The sequence below is a fragment of the Oncorhynchus gorbuscha genome, linkage group LG04, assembly GCF_021184085.1.
Source record: "Oncorhynchus gorbuscha isolate QuinsamMale2020 ecotype Even-year linkage group LG04, OgorEven_v1.0, whole genome shotgun sequence".
Lineage (NCBI taxonomy): Eukaryota > Metazoa > Chordata > Actinopteri > Salmoniformes > Salmonidae > Oncorhynchus > Oncorhynchus gorbuscha.
Genome location: NC_060176.1, coordinates 58,834,587 through 58,854,388, shown reverse-complemented (window position 1 = coordinate 58,854,388; position 19,802 = coordinate 58,834,587). Strand labels below are relative to the sequence as shown.

General features: G+C 41.5%; 1 protein-coding gene across 2 annotated transcripts in view; it reads left to right on the top strand.

Annotated features, from left to right (window-relative positions):
- Positions 1-9,907: 9,907 nt before the first annotated feature.
- The window catches only part of LOC124033337 (neuronal calcium sensor 1-like), a 32,765-nt gene continuing 22,870 nt past the window's right edge, over positions 9,908-19,802 (top strand). For both annotated transcript variants that reach the window (XM_046345333.1, XM_046345334.1), the window contains exons 1-2: positions 9,908-10,047; positions 11,631-12,875. In XM_046345333.1, coding sequence (XP_046201289.1) covers positions 12,812-12,875 — 64 coding nt within the window. In that variant the 5' untranslated portion in view covers positions 9,908-10,047; positions 11,631-12,811. The remainder of the gene's footprint in view (positions 10,048-11,630; positions 12,876-19,802) is intronic.

Genomic DNA, 19,802 nt, shown 5'->3' with positions numbered 1-19,802 from the left:
TGTGTCTTTACCTCTGGACTGACCACCACTGTAAGACTGAGAGGTGAGACTGCAGGAGGAGCCATTTCCTCCACCTTCCCAGACTACAACACTCCATCACAGCCAAACAGCTGGTGGAAGACCAGTAGAAATTATGGCCCATTAGCTTATGAGGACATGTCGGGTCTAATAATATTTCAAATTGTCTCTTGGGTTTCTCCACCGTAGAACTTTCTAAGCAGGCGTTTACCTGGCACATCCCTTCTTTGACAAGCTGTGGTGGCACCCAAGGGAGCTGGACTGTCTGTTTCCCATCCACAAACTGAGACCCAAGGGCTTACAATGACGTTTTCTCCCTCTCTCCACATTTACCTGCAATGTTCATCCCCTGGTAATGAGGAACAATCAAACTATAATAGTTTTATTGTCCCTCCAACCCACCATTCCGATTAATGAGGTGTCTTTGCCCAACTGTGACATCCTACAGTGTTGGGGGACAGGCACAGGGGCTGGAGCACTGCTCTGCCATGAAGGCCAGCTGGGCCCTCTCAAACTGCTACTCAGACAGCATAGTGTGAGGGAGGAATGTAGAACATTGCTTGTTAAGTTTATACCCTTAATTTCAGATGACATCTGTTTGACCATCAATTGGACTGAGTCTGATGGGATCCAGCCAAGTGGAGAAGTGTCACACACGTTTACAAAAAAATCAGGGACCGTAGTTAAGTGACAGACCTCATTTATTGATTTTCATGTGGGTTGAGTTAAAAAGAGAAAGCCCAGCTGGTTGGTGAACACTGATGTTTATTCTATTGGTCACTGAAGGATGTAATTTACAGTGCAGAACAGTACATTTGTCCACAAACCTACTCCATGCTTGTTTCATGTATAGTGTTCTGTTGTGACGTGGTAGTAGTGTAGGAATTTGTTGGGGGATGGACTCTACAAGGTGTTGAAAGCGTTCCACTGGGATGCTGGCCCATGTTGACTCTAATGCTTCCCACAATTGTGTCAAGTTGGCTGGATGCATTCTGGTCCACCACCGACTATTGATGCACAAGGAAAACTGTTGAGTGAAAAACCCATCAGCGTTGCAGTTCTTGACACAAGCCGGTGCGCCTGGCACCTACTACCATAACCCGTTCAAAGGCACTTCAATATTTTGTCTTGCCCATTCACCCTCTGAATGGCACTACAGTGGTAGGCTTGATTACCAACAACGACGAGACTGCCTACAGGGAGGAGGTGAGGGCCCTCTGAGTGTGGTGTCAGGAAAATAACCTCACACTCAATGTCAACAAAGTAAAGGAGATGATTGTGGACTTCAGGAAACAGCAGAGGGAGCACCCCCTATCCACATCGATGGGAGAGTAGTGGAGAGGGTAGTAAGTTTTTAGTTCCTTGGCGTACACATCAGACAAACTGAATTGGTCCACCCACACAGACAGCGTCATAAAGAAGGTGCTGCAGCGCCTCTTCAACCTCAGGAGGCTGAAGAAATTTGGCTTGTCACCAAAAGCTCTCATAAACTTCTACAGATGCACAATCGAGCGCATCCTGTCGGGCTGTATCACCGCCTGGTACGGTAAACTGCTCTGCCCACTACCGTAAGGCTCTCCAGAGGGTAGTGAGGTCTGTACAACGCATCACCGAGGGCAAACTACCTGCCCTCCAGGACACCTACATCATCCGATGTCACAGGAAGGCCATAAAGATCAAGGACAACAACCACCTGAGCCACTGCCTGTTCACCCCGCTATCATCCAGAAGGCGAGGTCAGTACAGGTGCATCAAAGCTAGGACCGAGAGACTGAAAAACAGCTTCTATCTCAAGGCCATCAGACTGTTAAACAGCCACCACTAACATTGAGTGCTGCCAACACACTGACTCAACTCCAGCCACTTTAATAATGCGAATTGATGGAAATTGATGTAAAATATATCACTAGCCACTTTAAACAATGCTACTTAATATAATGTTTACATACCCTACATTACTCATCTCATATGTATATGTATATACTGTACTCAATCATCTACTGCATCTTGCCTATGCCGTTCTGTACCATCACTCATTCATATCTTTATGTACATATTCTTTATCCCTTTACACTTGTGTGTGTAAGGTAGTAGTTTTGGAATTGTTAGGTTAGATTACTCGTTGGTTATTAGTGCATTACTACATCGGAACGAGAAGCACAAGCATTTCGCTGCACTCTCATTCACATCTGTTAACCATGTGTATGTGACACATACATTTGATTTGATTTTGATTTGACATGCAAAATCCATGTCTTGACTTAAATCCTTATTTAACTTGTCTCCTCCCCTTCATTTACATTGATTGAAGTGGATTTAACAAGTGACATCAATAAGGGATTATAGCTTTCACCTGGTCAGTCTGTCATGGAAAGAGCAGGTGTTCTTAATGTTTTGTATTCTCAGTGTGTGCAATATTTGTAATGAAGCTTTTGAATAAGACTTGTTGACAGACCAATGCCTTTCAAAGGGAGCATAATAGGTGTGTAAATCAACAAAAAATAACAGGATGTTAATTTGGCCTTATCATTTTCACAGAAACTATAAACTGACCTTATAAATTCACACAAGTGGTATCATAAATTCTGTCGGTTGGAGTGCATTCTTTATAAGTTTAATATGGTACCACTAGAGGGCAGACCAGGCCTATTGTCACATTGCAGGTGTACTGCAGGACTGAATGTTCCTAACATGGAACCCAAACCGGCTGCGCGCATGCGCTGTCGTGCATACATTTAGTGTGCCCCCCCCTACACCAAACGTGATCACGACATGCAGGTTAAAATAGCAAAACAAACTGAACCAATGACATTTAATTTGGGGACAGGTCGAAAAGCATTAAACATGTATGGCAATTTATCTTGCAGTTGCTAGCTAATGTCCTGGGATATAAACATCGAGTTGTTATTTTACCTGAAATGCACAAGCTCCACCAATTAATCCACACATAAAACTGCCAACCGAATCGTTTCTAGTCATCTCTCCTCCTTCCAGGCTTTTTCATCTTTGAATTTATATAGTGATTGGCATCTACTCTGCATGTTTAATGCTTTTCCCCAAATTAATGCAGTTTTGTTTTTGATATTTTAACTGGGTGTCGTGATCGCGTTTGGTGTAGGGGGACAAAATACGTTTATGGACGATAGCGCACGATGGCGCACGCGCGCAGCCGGTCTGGGTTCCGTGTTAGGTGAGATTTCTACAGCAGTGGAGGCTACTAAGGGCTGGAATGGAGTGAATGGTATCAAACTCATGAATGATCAAACTCATGAATGTGTTTGATACCATTCCATTTACTCCATTCTGTCCATTGTTATGAGCCGTCCTCCCCTCAGCAGCCTCCACTGGTCTATAGGGTTCAGTTGGGATTCTGTTGGTGGTGGATCAATTACTTTTCCACGATTGTTTCCAATAGAAATCTATTCAGTTCAACTCTGGCCTTTTGGTTTACTTCTGGAAGCGTCACTGCTTTAGGAAGTAGTTTGCTGTGAAGCATACTGTAAAGCATACTGTGAAGCATACTGTAAAACATACTGTGAAGCATACCGAGCTTCTCACTCTATCAATTTGGACACTTTTTTACAAACAATTTAGTGTGCTTTTGATGCGTTATTAACAAGTAGCCCTTGGACCATATAATTGAGCTGTGTGTATAATTGGTGGAAAATTAAATTCTTGCACCTCAGTAATGTACTTGAAAGACAATAATTTGATGCACTTCAATTAGAAATAGTTTCCATTAATCTAGGTCACGCTATTAAATTCCCTTTCCAATATTCCTTTGATGTTATTGGACTGTCAGTTAATAGAATGAAATCATGAAAAGTATATGCGAAGGCCTCTGAATAAGACAGTTCTTAAAAAAACTTTTTTTTAAATAGATTTTATTTCTACTTATATATTCCGTTGTTGTCTGTACTTTCTCTACGAGAATATTGCAGTCTAGGCATACAATCCAATCTTAGATGACCAATTATGTTGATTGGCAAAGATATACCCCAATCTCTGTTTGTAGGTGTTGATTGGTGCCAAACCCTTCTAGAAGTGACAAACCTTTAACTCGTTGAAGGTTTTGGCAGTTTAGAAAGTACTTGAGACAAATCTAATATGATATTTCTGCTGCTGTCCTTGTGTTGGATGAAGGGAGATCAGACTGGGCAGCCAGCAACTCCAGTTGGCCCTGAGGAGGAGAACAAACTGGTTGCCAGGCTGGTGAACTTTCAAGGTGAAACCTGCTACATCTGACAGAGTATGCACTGTATATATAGGGTGATTGTTAACCCATTAGACTACTGTATCTTACTTATGCCATACTGTCATAAAACATACATGAGTGGAGAAGTTATTTTAGGCCAGCAAGTGGTCAGACCAAACAATGCCATTAAATCCAGGAACAAATTTGACATGCTTTTTTTGCTGCCATACTAAATCATGTCAGTTTGCTCTTAAATTGTGTCAGATTGTCTACTTTTCTGAACTTTCTTCTTTCACTTCATCTGGTATTTTGTCTATTTTAAGTTCAAGTTGTATTAGTATGTACAGGACACACATGGTATACACCGTCCAACAAAATGCTTACTTGCTTAGTCATGGAGATAGAATTGTTTAGTTCAAAGTGACGTTTTATGAATTCATTTTTGATTTATCCACTGGGCACAAACTGGTTGAATCAATGTTTCCAAATCCATTCAAACACCAAAAATCCATGTGATGTTGAATCAACGTTTCCACATCCATTCAAACCCCCAAAATCCATGTGATGTTGAATCAACGTGGGAAACTGATTAGCTTCTGAAAAAAGAATAATAAACATGAGGGCATTTCGTCTCTTTTTTTCACCCAACGTGTTAACCTAAATCCAACAATGTACTGTTATTTTTTTTGTTTTCACTTTGAATTCACATCAGTTGACAACTCAACCACATATAAATCAAAACTATAGACATTGACCTGATGTTTATGCCCAGTGGGTATTGTTGTATTAAAGGCATTTGATTAAATTAAATGGGTAAAAACACCCTCTAGGGTTTATTTCTATGTCTTTCCTGGTATTGGTATATTAGCAGTGAGTATTTAAATTCTAAATATACTTATTTTACAGTGCTCACAGTGCTCACACTGACAGTGCTCAAGCCAGCCTACTCTGCAGCATGATTATGGAGGGGAAATAATTGCCCCCGTTGAGATCATAGTTCCCAGACAATGTTCTAATTAACCAGAAATGTTAACTGACAGGAAAAGAGAGATGAGTCTGTGTAATTCACTTACTGTTAATAAAGACATGATTATTTGTCTCTCTGAATCGACACATGCTATGCAGTAGCACATACCAAATGTTATCAAACTGTAAGAATCTGGTGTTTTAGATATTTTGCACTAATATGGTGTTTGACAAATTGGAACTCTGTTGTCAAGGCATGGAACTCTGTTGTCAAGGCAGGAATCTCTCTCTCACACAGTGAGCATAGTTTATCTCTATAAAGCTGGGATTCCAGTCCCATCTGCCATTAGTCGGCTAGATGTCTTCCTGTTGTCAGTCTGAATTAACAGCTGGGTATTAGGCATTATACCAACAGAGCTGCTTTACTAAACCCTGCTGCCCCCCTGGAATAGCAGCACAACTCAGATACATGTACTAGTGGGGAGTCTAGTCTCAAAGAGGAGAGAGGGGATTCAGTTTTTATGAAGCACTAAATTTAACATAGATCTATTTCCCCAGGTTGGTACAACAGCAATTTCCGCTCTGCGTATGCTTCTAAGCAGTTTTTTTTCTATAGCATGGGAAGTCAGACAGAAGGGGGTTGAAACGTATACCTCAGTGAACGATGTCATTCGGAGTGCTCTGTGTGTTCTGTACGGCAGGGCCATCAGATCAACTAGTCCACTGCCTCTTTTATATTTTGTCATGACTAGCACTGACCACCACATTCTGAAGCTGTCACAAGAAAGGAGAGCAGCACTAGCCTCGGTGGCCCAGACTGGGAGTTCCTTCTTTTATGCATTTTGTCTTCGATGACACCTGCTGAGGCATTGTTCTGATGGTTTGGAACATTGTGCTGTTGTAGCAAACCTGTAGACCAGACAATGTAAAAGGATAGACACATCTTGATTCATATGTTTTGGTTAAAAGTAGTGTCTCCCAATGTGCATGGATTCCCTCTTAAGATTGGCTCTCCAAAATGATGCAGAGTGGATATGGTCCTGATACAGAACCACCATGAGATACTTGTTTATTGGTTGTCCTTATTCACCCATTCCATCTGTCACATTGGCCCTGAAATGTGTGGCTTCCAGCAAGTGCCCATAAGTGCCTACTTATGTTCCTACCCCATAGTATATTATCTTCATCAGGTGTTCTTACTGTAAACTTAATGTATACACTGTACCTCCTTGCTATTCTAATCTAAAATATCCATTCCTACACTCTTAGGGGAAAAAGGTGCTATCTAAAACCAAAAAGGGTTCTTTGGCTGTCACGATAGGAAACCCTTTTACTTCCATGTAGAACCGTTTCCACAGAGGGTTCTACATGAACCAAAAAGGCTTATCCAATGGGGACAACTGAAAAACGCTTTTGGAACTCTTTAAAAAAATATATATTATTATTATTATTTTTTAAATATTTTTTTTTTGGTTTTCTGAGGCTGTATACTCTACTCTTTATGTATTGCCCTTTGAAATTACAAAATAATTGTGATTGTCAACTCACCAAGTTAATAAAGTGTGTCCTGCCACAGTAAGTCAGCAGAGTGTTTACTTGCGAAGTTCAGTCTAACATACAAGATTGTAATTATTTGGGTTTCTCCTGGTGTTTTTGTTTCAGTATTTGCTTTCTTGCTGTGTTTTATAGAGTATATCTGTCACTGTGATTCATCAAATGTGTATTCATTTGAAATGTTATGTCCTTCTCTATTTATGAAAGTGCAATAATGATTGATCTGGTGCTGAGCAAATAGTACAGCAGCACATTAAAAATATCACAAATAGCCTCATAACCTTTATTCAAATATATGGATGTGTCCTTTAATTGTTTGGGGTGTTTATGCAGGAGGGTGGCTGTATTTTCACAGTTGTAATGTAATAAACGATCTGTAAGATCTGGCTTCACACAGGAAATCTGTGCAATGTTTCCCTCCAGGGTCATGTATTTAGAAATGAATACATGGCTCTCTTTCCCTCTACTGATGAAGATTTTATTGTATCCCCATGCTGTGCCAGGCATGGAAATTCAAGTCAGTCAGTAACTATTAGACAGGTTTGGCTGTATACTGCTTCCATAACACATCCAGCTGACTGGGCTGGATATTATATTATTGTTGGATTGTTTTAAGTTATTCACTATAACATAAGGTGTGGACATAAATGTTGATTGAGGTGGATATTATTTTGTCACAGCTCAGGTCATGTGTGCTTGTGCACGGGGCAGTATGGTATAAGGTGTTTGGTGACAGATGGGCAAATGTGTGTTCCTGGTTCCTGACTGTGCCCAAAACTTGGCAAACATATAGCTTTGCCAGTTTGTGCGCTGGGTGTTTTTTAACCAGGACAGCGCAGTCTGTGTCTCTCAGCACTCGCCAAGGTCCCCCTCCTCCCAACCCTGCATCATCCTCACCAATCATTTGAAGCTACTTTCACCCTCCCTTTCCTAATGCATCAATGCACCTTTAGGCAATGTGTGTTGGTAAAACTTGAAGATACAAGCAAAATGTAGTATAAGCTTTACATTGTTGTAGGCAAGCATTTGGCACTTTTTGTTCTTTCTCATTGCAATAAAACACACAGCATATTTGTATTATTACTAATATGGTCATTAATCATTTTAAATAATGAGCTAATGTGGCAATTGGAAGAATTCTTCCATGTTATGTTGCTAGCATGTTGTTGTTTAGATGCACTATTGTAAAGTGACTGTTCTACTGGATGTCATAAGGTGAATGCACCAATTTGTAAGTCGCTCTGGATAAGAGCGTCTGCTAAATGACTTAAATGTAAATGTTAAATGTTGTTGTTGCTACCATGTTGCATGCTGTGTTGTCATGTGTTGCTGCCATGCTATGTTGTCTTAGGCATCTCTTTATGTAGTGTTGTGTTGTCTCTCTTGTCGTGATGTGTGTTTTGTCCTATATTTTTATTTAATTTATTTGTATTTTTAATCCCAGCCCCTGTCCCCATAGGAGGCCTTTTGCCTTTTGGTAGGCTGTCATTGTAAATATGAATTTGTTCTTAACTGACTTGCCTAGTTAAAGGTTCAACAAAATAAATAAATACTGAGAGACACATAGGTGATGTTGTGTGGCAGTTTATCTAAATCTATTCCTCTGAGAGTATACCTGATATTGGTGCAATGTAAGGGACTGCAGGACTCTGTTGTGAATACTAAAAGTCTGGCCAGAGCCCCTGTCAGATGCAGTGTGTTCCTCTCTGCTGTGAATGTGAAGAGGATGTGCTGACTGCCTCCAGCTTCTAACCTTTAGTCAACCCAGTCCCAGTTCACTTAATCCCAAACAATTTAGCCTGTAGCTGGTTGACAGATGTAGAAATTGAAACTGATGGATTGGATTCATCGTTTGTGTACCATGAGGTCTGAACCAAGATTTTGATATCAGACCATTTGTTTCATGAATAAGCCACTTTGATTTGTCTTGCCTTCCAGGTCACTCACTTGGTCATTTAGTAAATATATATTATTTTCTGAAACTACTTAATGTACCCATGGTACATGGTTTCCTGCGTGACGCAGTGGTCTAGCTAGGCACTGCATCTCAGTGCAAGAGGTGGAACCACAGGCTGTGGTTCGAACCCAGGCTGCATCACATCCGGCCGTGATTGGGAGTCTTATTGGGCGGTGCACAATTGGCCCAGCATAGTCCGGGTTTACCCGGGGGAGGCCGTCATTGTAAAAAAATAGTTTGTTTACTTGTCTAGTTAAATAAATGGTATATATATTTAAACCATCTTATTGTTAAATTATTAGTGCTACACAAAATGTTTTTGCACCCACCATGCGTCATGTCCGCAATGGTCACATGAGGTGAAATGTGTATTTGTGAGCACTCCGTTTGTTAGACTTAACGAAGATCCATTTCGGATCTAAAAGTTGTCAATATAGCAGTGAATTGGGAGCTTTAATAGTATTCTTTATTAGCCCAGCAACTATGTTTTTAAGGATGTGCGTATGATCACAAAATGTGCCTCCAGCTTCAAACCTTTACTCAAACCAGTCCCAGTTCACTGAAACCCAAACAATTCATTTGAAATGAACATTTTGCCTGTAGCCCATTGACAGAGACAGAAATTGAAACTGATGGGGAAGTCTGTGCTGTGCATGTGTTTGGGGATTTTATCTGACCTGGGGTGCAGTTCTCTGGCCCAGGATGAACCGTTTTACATCGCTTTTCTGTAAAATGCTGGAAAAACAACAAACCCAACAGCTAGAAAGTAATCTCTAACTGTTCTCATGTTCTTCAAATTCCACTGTAATGACAAAGTAAACCCTCATCCAGAACACTACAGCATCACTCGAGACGGTTCTCTCGAGGTGATGCGATTTATAAGTGATACCAGCTCCACTGCCGTTGTGCCCTTGAACAAGGCACTTAACCCCAAAACTGCTCAAGCACTGCACCACTGTTTACCCGGTGCCACGTTGGTGTGCGTCTGCGGGGTTAGGAAAGGCAGAGGACGAATTTCCGTTTCTAACCAAATGGAAAATAAAGTACACTATTCAATTACACATGCAGGAAAACTAATTAGGTTTGCTTTCCTATTGTTTCTCAATTGTTGTTCATTTTAAATAATTTCACAATACCTCTGATTTACAGTTCAAGGCTTTCGAAAATATCACAGGAAATAAAGGGTTAACAGCAAATTGTGTCCAGTGATTCGGACTGAGATGTTCTGAATCGAACAGATGACAGTGGTAGAGAGCGGCAGGAAATACGCGCTCTTGTACAGATGCCTCGCGGGAATGAAAATAATTCGTCCATTTACAGTAGTCAATTCCGGATGCCAGCCTGAAAATTAATTAAGGTGAGTGTTTCAAAAGAAAGCTGTTATGTCTGTTACAAGGGTAATATTTGTCATAGCTTGGACAGTGATAGTCGTTTGAGAAGTAACCGAATGACAGCTACAAAGCGAAGAGCTCACAGTGTCTTATATTACATTTCCTTCACGGTGGCCGTATCTGTAAACTCTTAGTGTTGCTAAGCAATAGTGCTGGAACCGTCTCTTCTGGTCCTTTTGCACCACCTGGAAAGGTAGGTTAATGCACAGAGCCCAATAAAAGTTTCGCAGATTTTAGCCTACTCTTTCCTTATTGATTTGTTATTAAGTTATTTTGTTGCAAGAAACATCACCCAGCCTGGGTATAGTGGAAATATTGTAGTAAACACAAACCAAAATGCATGAGGTTTGTTCAATGAGGAGCAAAATTATATCTAATTTAGATTTTATTTTCAGTGCACCTTGCATAATTTATTGTTTTTGGAAAACATATATGCTACATTGATCCAATTCATGTAGTATTGGCAAGAGCAGCCCTGTATTGTGAGGGCTGCATAGGAGCAGGGCATGTCGTTCACCCCAGTGAAAGTCAAGCAAGTTGCTCTTTGGCTGTATCTGCTCCTCCTGTTGAAACGTACCCACACACCAGTGGGTCACCTGTATTTTATGTTCATGTTGGCTATAGTGTAATTTGTTGAAGACACACATCAGTTATTTTTTTACTTATCCTGTTGAAATACAATATTCCAAGTATAAATACGTTACTGTACTTAAGGGTAAAAAATATAGTATTACACAAAATAATTTGTTTTTTAGACACAACTCCCAACTACAAGGATTAGGCCATTCAAGGAGTTGGTCTGATGTGATGTCAACCCGCCTGGCTTGCTGGAACAATAGAGGAGCATTAGAGGACAAAAGATACCTGGACCACCTTTGAGATGTGCCTTTTGTTAAGTAAATCCGGAGATGCATTCGGTGAAAAGCAGGCTGGTGTAGTACTCTAAGACATGGGGTGAGCAGAATCAGCAACCTCTGCATCATTCAAAACAGTTGCTTCGTGAAAAGGTGTTAAAGTTCACCGTTTTCTATTATGTAAATGCTGGCTTAAAAGTACCCATTTTAATTTTACTAGGCAAGTCTGATTTTCAATGACAGCCTAGGAACAGTGGGATAACTGCCTTGTTCAGGGGCAGAATTACATATTTGTACTTTGTCAGCTCTGGGATTTGATCTTGCATGCAACCTTTCAGTTACTAGTCCAACGCTCTAACCACTAGGTTACCCTGCCGCACCATGACCTGGGCTTGGCCCCAAATCAGGGCAGGTCCGCCGGAGCCATGGCACAGTGAGACGCGGGTGCCGGTCCACGTAGATGGAAACAGAAATGTCTTGAGTCTTTTGGGTAAAACACCAGGGTAAATCCAGAGTGGAAACTCGGCAACAGTGAGTGTTTGAGGAGAACAAGTACTCACCATTTGACACAGATGAGTGCTCATTTCATTGGTGTGGAGTGGGTGAGATGCCAGGGATTAAGGATAGCTGATGTTCACAGTAGTCTGGCCCTCCTGGCACTGCCTTGACCTTGCAACTGCTGTTTGTTTTCACAGTGTCTGAGTTACCTGGGAAAACAGTGCTGAGCAAACACAAGGATGATTATCACCACCACAGTTACATGCATGGAGAAGACACTCCAGGCCAGGAACGGAACAAACGCATAGGCATAGATCCTAATGCTTACTGAGATAAGGTGCCGTAGTGTCCTGTCCTGAGGCTCAGTCAGCTGCTGAGGTTAAGCATCAATGAATGCCACCTCAGACCTTCGATACAGAGAAATTCCATGATCCATCTCCTGTCGTCTGTGAGAGGCTGAAATCATTAGATTACCCTGTGCCGCCGTGAGGCCAGGCAGTAGGGAAAATGATGAGTAAGAATGACGGAGAAAAGTGAACTGTCACTCTGTAAATCCCTCAGCCTGGAAACATACTGGGAAAACCGCCTTAGTTGTTCATTCAAAGAATTGGGACATTTCTATTTTCTCTCTCATTTCAGCATTTTAAATGACAGTTTAAGTCACAGAGCCCTTTGGACTTTTCTGCTGCTGTGTCTGAAGGATGCCCTACTGGGATCTGAGATCAAGCCGGGGGTGTAATTGAAAAGGGAATGCTTTTGAGGCCAAGCCATGTTCATTGTATTTTAGTTTACCCACCCCCTTATCTCAGCTGTGAAGAGGGACGATTCTCTTATAAGTTACCCGAAACCACAGAGACAGTGGTGGGGAAAAAGGGTGGGATAGAGTGAAAGGAGGAAAAGGAGGGGTGAGAAGAACAGTGAGCAGAGTGTGAGGTAGAGAGCGTACACAAAACCCAGACACTGGGTGACTCCTGTAACCAAGGACGAAGATAGCAACGCATCACAACGCCACTCTCGCCCACTGGACATTCTAAAGAAAGGAGAAGCGAACACTCAGACTCAGATAGTCAGCAGTCTCGCATTATTCAGTCCTGAGCCCCTGGGGTTGGAGTGGCTGCCCTGGAGGGCTGAAGTCTTGACACATCCAGAGTGGACTGCACAGAACACAAGCCTGATGTGGGTGGATTGAGTTCGATCCTCTTTCAGAGTTGACTGTTTCAGTGGTATAATTGTATTTCTTTCCTCTACTGGCCCATATTTGCATCTGTTTGACTAGCGAGGTCTGGACTGAGAGGGTTTTTCAGTTAGTGGGTGTCAAGGTGGAGCAGGAGGAGGTGTGGAGGAGTAACTCAAGGCAGTAAGGAGAAAGGTACAGACCATGGGCAAATCGAACAGCAAGCTCAAGCAGGAGGTGGTGGAGGAACTGACCAGGAAGACTTACTGTGAGTAGCCTTCTTGCTTTTTTCTGTTCTCTCTTTTCAACGGGACTGATCGGACATGGATTGTAAAAAAATGCTAATATGTTTGTATTTGTGGGGATCACAAAATCATTGTAACATGCAGTAACTAATCCTATTTAGGCTAATACCCATAACAGCACTATAATAGCAGTGACCCAAGACGATGTATAATCGTTATCGTTTTAAGATGAGCAACAGCAACAGTGAATAGAAAGAGTACTAAATGTGTGCCTCATATGAACTGGTTTGCGTGTAGCCTGTGTAAGACATCTTCGCCTCTGTTTCTCTTAATCCTCAGAATCAACAGCACAAATTAAATGTCAGCTCCACGGTGGATATAGCCTTCATATTTTTGCATAAATACTCATATGGTGTCACAAATTGTGATTAGTTTAGGTCTGGAAGTGGTTCTAATCAGCATCTTTTGAAACACTCCACTGGGAAGGAGAGGTTTTTGAAAATGCTGATGGGGTTTAAGACTTTGGATCAGGAATCACACTGGTGTTTTGCCAAAGATAGCAAATATGGGCTTGCTGGAGCATTCATACATTTCCAAAAGTATGCACATTTAGGCAAAGTGTTTTAAAAGGTCTTTAAGTAGCAGGCGAAATACCAATATGTTCATTGTTGGCAATACATCACTTTGCATTGGCATTTGCAGAAATAACAAGATAATCCAAATGATGTTATTTAGGCCTAAACTCTCTAATCACATAATCCATATAAGCCAAGCCATCCATTGTGCATAAAAACAATTATATTTTGTTGTTTTAGTACTTCACAGACTAGAGTTTAACTGATTGTTCAAATGTGTTGCCCTCACTGTATCTAGTCTAATGGATGGCTAGCCTGTAGCATAGCATGCCAGGTGTTGGGTGGGAGTTGACAGCCTATGGCTGCCTAATGACAGTGTTTTTCACGTGGTGGACTTCACCGCACCACAACCAGGGAAGGCTGCTGTGACAGGAAATTGCAGGGGTGAGGAAGATTGGGCTTCGTGCTGGGATGGGCTATTTGCTGCTGTCCTTTAGCCAGCTCTCTTTCCTGTTTTTCTCTCTCTCTCTCTCTCTCTCTCTCTCTCTCTCTCTCTCTCTCTCTCTCACTCACTCACTCACTCACTCACTCACTCACTCACTCACTCACTCACTCACTCACTCACTCACTCACTCACTCACTCACTCACTCACTCACTCACTCACTCACTCACTCACTCACTCACTCACTCTCACTCTCTCTACATCCCCTGATTGCCCTCTTTGAGCAAGGAATGAACTAGTATAATTAGGATCTTATCTGCTTAGCTTTGCTCAGAGGGGCACCCAGTCTTTTCTCCCAGCATGCCCACTCCCTTACCCCGCTCTTGTCTAACTTAGACCCCTTATCATTTCTCTCCTCATTATGTCTCCTTTCCTCCTCTTTCTGGATCCTCTTCTCCCTATCCTGTTGAGAAGCTTAAATATCCTTCCTCTGACTTATAGCATTTACATACATTTGAGTCATTTCGCAGACACTCTTATCCAGAGCGACTTACAGTTAGTGCATTCGTCTTAAGATAGCTAGGTGGGTCAACCACATATCACAGTCGTAGTAAGTACATTTTTCTTCAATAAATAGCTATCAGCAATGTCTGAGCTAGGAAGGGGGGAAGAAATCAAGTGCGAATGTTAGTTCACACATTTCTTCTATTTTTTCTGGGGGGGGGGTGATGCGGGGGGGGAGTGCAGTGGGATTATTTAAGATACTCTTTGAATAGGTAGGGTTTCAGATGTTTTCAGAAAATGGGCAGTGACTTTCTTCCTTTCCCATAGGAAGATGTTTTCAGTGATCAATTTTGAGCTCAGGATGTTGTAGGCCTGCTTTCAGTGCCATAATAAAATATTAAAAGAAGCTGGCTTAAACTCCTATCCTGTCCAAGGCACACACCCAACTTAGAGGAGGAGCACCGTCTGTGCATTAGCTAAATTTAGGGATGCAGTTCTGCAGATGTAAAACATTTTTTGCATCCAAGGTACTTTGACAGCCAGTCAAGTAAATCTCATGAGCAATTTTTTTACTCTTATTGCAAACCTCAGTTTGATCCAATGCCAAATTTGAGACATTCTCTTTTGATACTTCAAAGTAATTTTTATTTGATTTTATTTCAGCTTTATTTAGCCAGGTCGGCCAGTTGAGAACAAGTTCTCATTTACAACTGCGACTTGGCCAAGATAAAGCAAAGCAGTGCGACAACAACACAGAGTTACACATAAACAAACATACAGTCAATAAAACAATAGACAAATCTATGTACAGTGTGTGCAAATGTAGAAGAGTAGGGAGGTAAGGCAATAAATAGGCCATAGAGGTGAAAATAATTACAATTTAGCATTAACACTGGAGTGATAGATGTGCAGATGATGATGTGCAAGTAGAGATACTGGGGTGCAAAGGAGCAAGAGGGTAAGTAATAATATGGGGATGAGGTAGTTGGGTGTGCTATTTACAGATTGTTTGTGTACAGGTACAGTGATCGGTAAGCTGCTCTGACAGCTGATGCTTAATGTTAGAGAGGGAGATATAAGACTCCAGCTTCAGAGATGTTTGCAATTCGTTCCAGTCATTGGCAGCAGAGAACTGGAGGAAAGGCGGCCAAAGGAAGTGTTGGCTTTGGGGATGACCAGTGAAATATACCTGCTGTAGCGCGTGCTACGTGTGGGTATTGCTATGGTGACCAGTGAGCTGAGATAAGGCGGGCTTTACCTAGCAAAGACTTATAGATGACCTGGAGCCAGTGATTTTGGCGACTGATATGTAGTGAGGGCCAGACAACGAGAGCATACAGGTCGCAGTGGTGGTTAGTATATGGGGCTTTGGAGACAAAACGGATGGCACTGTGATAGACTACATCCAGTTTGCTGAGTAGAGTGTTGGAGGCCATTTTGTAAATGACATCGTTGACGTCAAGGATCGGTAGGATAGTCAGTTTTACGAGGGTATGTTTGGCAGCATGAGTGAAGGAGGCATTGTTGTGAAATAGGAAGCAGATTCTAGATTAGGCCACAGAACGAGTGTTGTATGGCATTGAAGCTCGTTTGGAGGCCTATCTATAATGATACCAGTCTTACAGGTTTGGTTGTGCAGGATAGAAAGCAGAGAGGGCTCCTGTGCTTGGCTTCTGTCACTATTAGCTATTGCAATTTGCCACTGTAACAAGCATTTTCTATATCATGTTATGCCTAAAGGCATAGTATAGCCATCTTTTAATATTCTGGCCACAGTTTAGCCTACTGTACCTAAAACTGAACACGCCTAAATGGTTTTCCAAATTACTGGTCTGATATCATGTGGAAAGAGCAAGCCCAGTCAAATGACTGCTCTGATATCATGTGGAAAGAGCAAGCCCAGTCAAATGACTGCTCTGATATCATGTGGAAAGAGCAAGCCCTGTCAAATTACTGGTCTGATATTGTGTGGAAAGAGCAAGCCCAGTCAAATGACTGCTCTGATATCATGTGGAAAGAGCAAGCCCTGTCAAATGACTGCTCTGATATTATGTGGAAAGAGCAAGCCCTGTCAAATTACTGGTCTGATATTGTGTGGAAAGAGCAAGCCCAGTCAAATTACTGGTCTGATATCATGTGGAAAGAGCAAGCCCTGTCAAATGACTGGTCTGATATCATGTGGAAAGAGCAAGCCCTGTCAAATGACTGGTCTGATATCATGTGGAAAGAGCAAGCCCAGTCAAATGACTGGTCTGATATCATGTGGAAAGAGCAAGCCCTGTCAAATGACTGGTCTGATATCATGTGGAAAGAGCAAGCCCTGTCAAATGACTGGTCTGATATCATGTGGAAAGAGCAAGCCCTGTCAAATGACTGGTCTGATATCATGTGGAAAGAGCAAGCCCTGTCAAATGACTGGTCTGATATCATGTGGAAAGAGCAAGCCCTGTCAAATGACTGGTCTGATATCATGTGGAAAGAGCAAGCCCTGTCAAATGACTTGAGGATGTAATAGGTGTTTTTGTTAGACGTCAGACTCAGCTCAGGGGTTGATACTGACAGAGTGAAAGCTGGATGTGTGTGAGCAGGCCCTGCAGGGCACAGGGAGCTGAGCTGCTAGCCCAATCTATGGTATATCTGGTCTTATTTGGATGTGGCCATTCTCTGTAATGGACACAATGAAGCAGCTTGACTCATAGACAGTGTCCTCTCATGCTCCCCCAAATCCTCCCAAAAGAAATCTTTCTCACTCTGCTGAGACCAGGGCTCACTGCTTTCCTCCCTCCTTATATGCTGATGATATTACTGCCCATTGTCTTTGACTGAGTTACGTAATAAAACTTGATTGAATCGCAGGCTTGGTGAATTGCCTAAATTATTTGATGTCATTGACTTTTGATGCCATTTTAATGGTAGCTTGGCTGGCCTGACAGTCATAAGATTGACTCTGTCATTTCTGAATGTGTCACATGAGGATTCCCTGTGAATCGCTGAGCAAAGCAAAGTGAAGCAGGGATGAACATGTCTCTATACTGCACTTATTCTAACTGCACCAGTCAGTCACCATACGTGATTAAATAAAACCAATATTGTAACCAGTCTGTTGGAGATAATTAATAGCCTGGCTTATGGCTGCGACCATAATAACAGTTACATTTTTTCCCATGCTTGCAATATTCCTGTAAGCTGTCACTACATAATATGGAAGATCTAGTGACCACTGCTCTCAGAATAGGTGCGTTGACCAAAATGTAATAGAATTCCAAAATCCTATTACATAGCTGGTCCACACTCCAAAAAAAAAGATTCAAGGTTTCTTTTCAGGATTTATTTTGCGGTAGATAGACAAACATTTTGGCCTAAGCTTTCGTCAGTGTCATCAGCGTCTCCTCTGAAGGTGTGCTTCTTTATTGCGAACTTGTTTAGGGTGCCGAGCGACAGGTGCGTTCGTGTGTGCGCTCCTGGAACATACTCACACGTCAATAATGCATCTCAAATATACTATATAATACACATGAATTAAATAAATACTAAACACTAACCTTTAATCTCTTTTTTGAGAACGCACAAGCTACTACAAAATATAGAGCACTGAACAAGTTCTAGACCTAGGTTTTGTCTTGTACTAAATATATAGTCTTCAATCTATGGTATATCTTGTATCTCACCATTATCAGGATGTGGCCATTCTTTCTGTAATGGACACAATGACGCAGCTCTGACTCATAGACAGTGTCTGAATGTTAGAATTAATGATGATTTTTTTCTCTCATGCTGGTTGAAGGCTCTCCAAATTCCTCCCAAAAGAAATGCTTTCCTAATCTCTGGACTCTGCTGAGACTCGTTTCCTGTTCTTTTACACTGGATACACACTTATTTCTGAAAGCCTGGCACACACAGGCCTAGGATATAGCCCAGCTTCACTGATGTAGGCTTTAACATAGTATTACAGTCAGGAATGTCTGTAACATTGTCAAATTCACTAATCTACCTAAATAAAGTACCTTGCTAACAAGGAAAGAGCCATTGAAAACAACACTGCACCAGGCACTGTATAAATAGCCTACCATTTGCTGCACATACAGTGAGATGCTAATAAAGTGTTTTATTTGAACTGCTTAGCATTGAAATGGCACTGTCTAGGTTGCTGTTAATGAAAGAGGTAAATAAAGAGTTTATATTTTGGCCTTTAAAATGAGGCATTATTTTCCCAAAGGATATTTGATTGAGCGTGTAGGAGGAAAGGCTGACACCTACTCTTGTTTATTCATCATCCCGCTCCCTTTCCACTGGGAACTCACATTCAGGCAGTCACTGACATGGGCTACATACTTGAATACAGGTATTCCTGGACATGACCTTTGCACATTCGGGGCTCTTTTGCAATTTTCACCTGTTAAAGCCAGTACTATTCTATTTTCAAACCCTAGCACCAGGACTGGTAATATACCTGTCTTATATGAGCTTGCTTGCGCTGAGGTTGGAGGGGTAGCAATATCTGAGCTGTGTCCTTAAAAACGTGCGCCAAAGTGCCAAAATTGAAGACCAACAGAAAGCTGGTCTTAGCGTTAAGGCTGTTGGTTATGACATGGATTTTGACAAAGGAAGCACAGCCTATCCAGCCGTGTCACACAGTGCCCATATGCACATGGAAATAGAGAGTGCCCGTAAACCTCATATTTAATTTAATTTGATTAAAAACCAAGCATATCCCCTCCTCTCAATGAAGGCTGTTTTTTAGTCCTGCCCAATGCATTTGCCAAGTGGTCAAAAATATTGATAAAAGATTTGTCCCTAGACCTCTTTGAAAACAAATCACAGAACTTTATTAAAAGATCAAGAGCAAAACAGTGAGGGGACATCCCCTTTTTATCTATGGCTTTACATTATTTTATCCAGCGCCTGTTATTATCGTGGAATGGCGTAAAAAAAAACATAATGTACTGTAGGCTATATGCCCATCATGGAACGAGACATGAGATAAATCGGGTTACACTTGTATTTGGAAACATTTCAGTTATTTTCCTGTAACATTTGCTTGTTTTCCGTTTCGTTTCATTAAAATACAAGTCCTTAGTAAGCTACCCTCACCTTACTTTAAGGAAAGCGGGTTCAACAGCAATGCATCTGGGTTCTTTCTTATCCTGGCCATGCATTCACCAAGTAGCTTAGATCCATAAAAGCTTTCTAAATGGTCATCTACTCATGCAGTACTCACAATTCACATAGGCATACCTGCAGTGCATACTCCATGCTGCTTGTATCCATCCTCATTCCCAAAGAGCGCCTCTCATTTGGTTACCAAAGACGCTCTCCTCCAAACGTATTTCAATTATTCAGTCCTATAATTCATTATCAACATCAGGCCTAGGCTACACTATATATACAAAATGTATAAGTTATACATGAATAACTTTGAAAACATTTA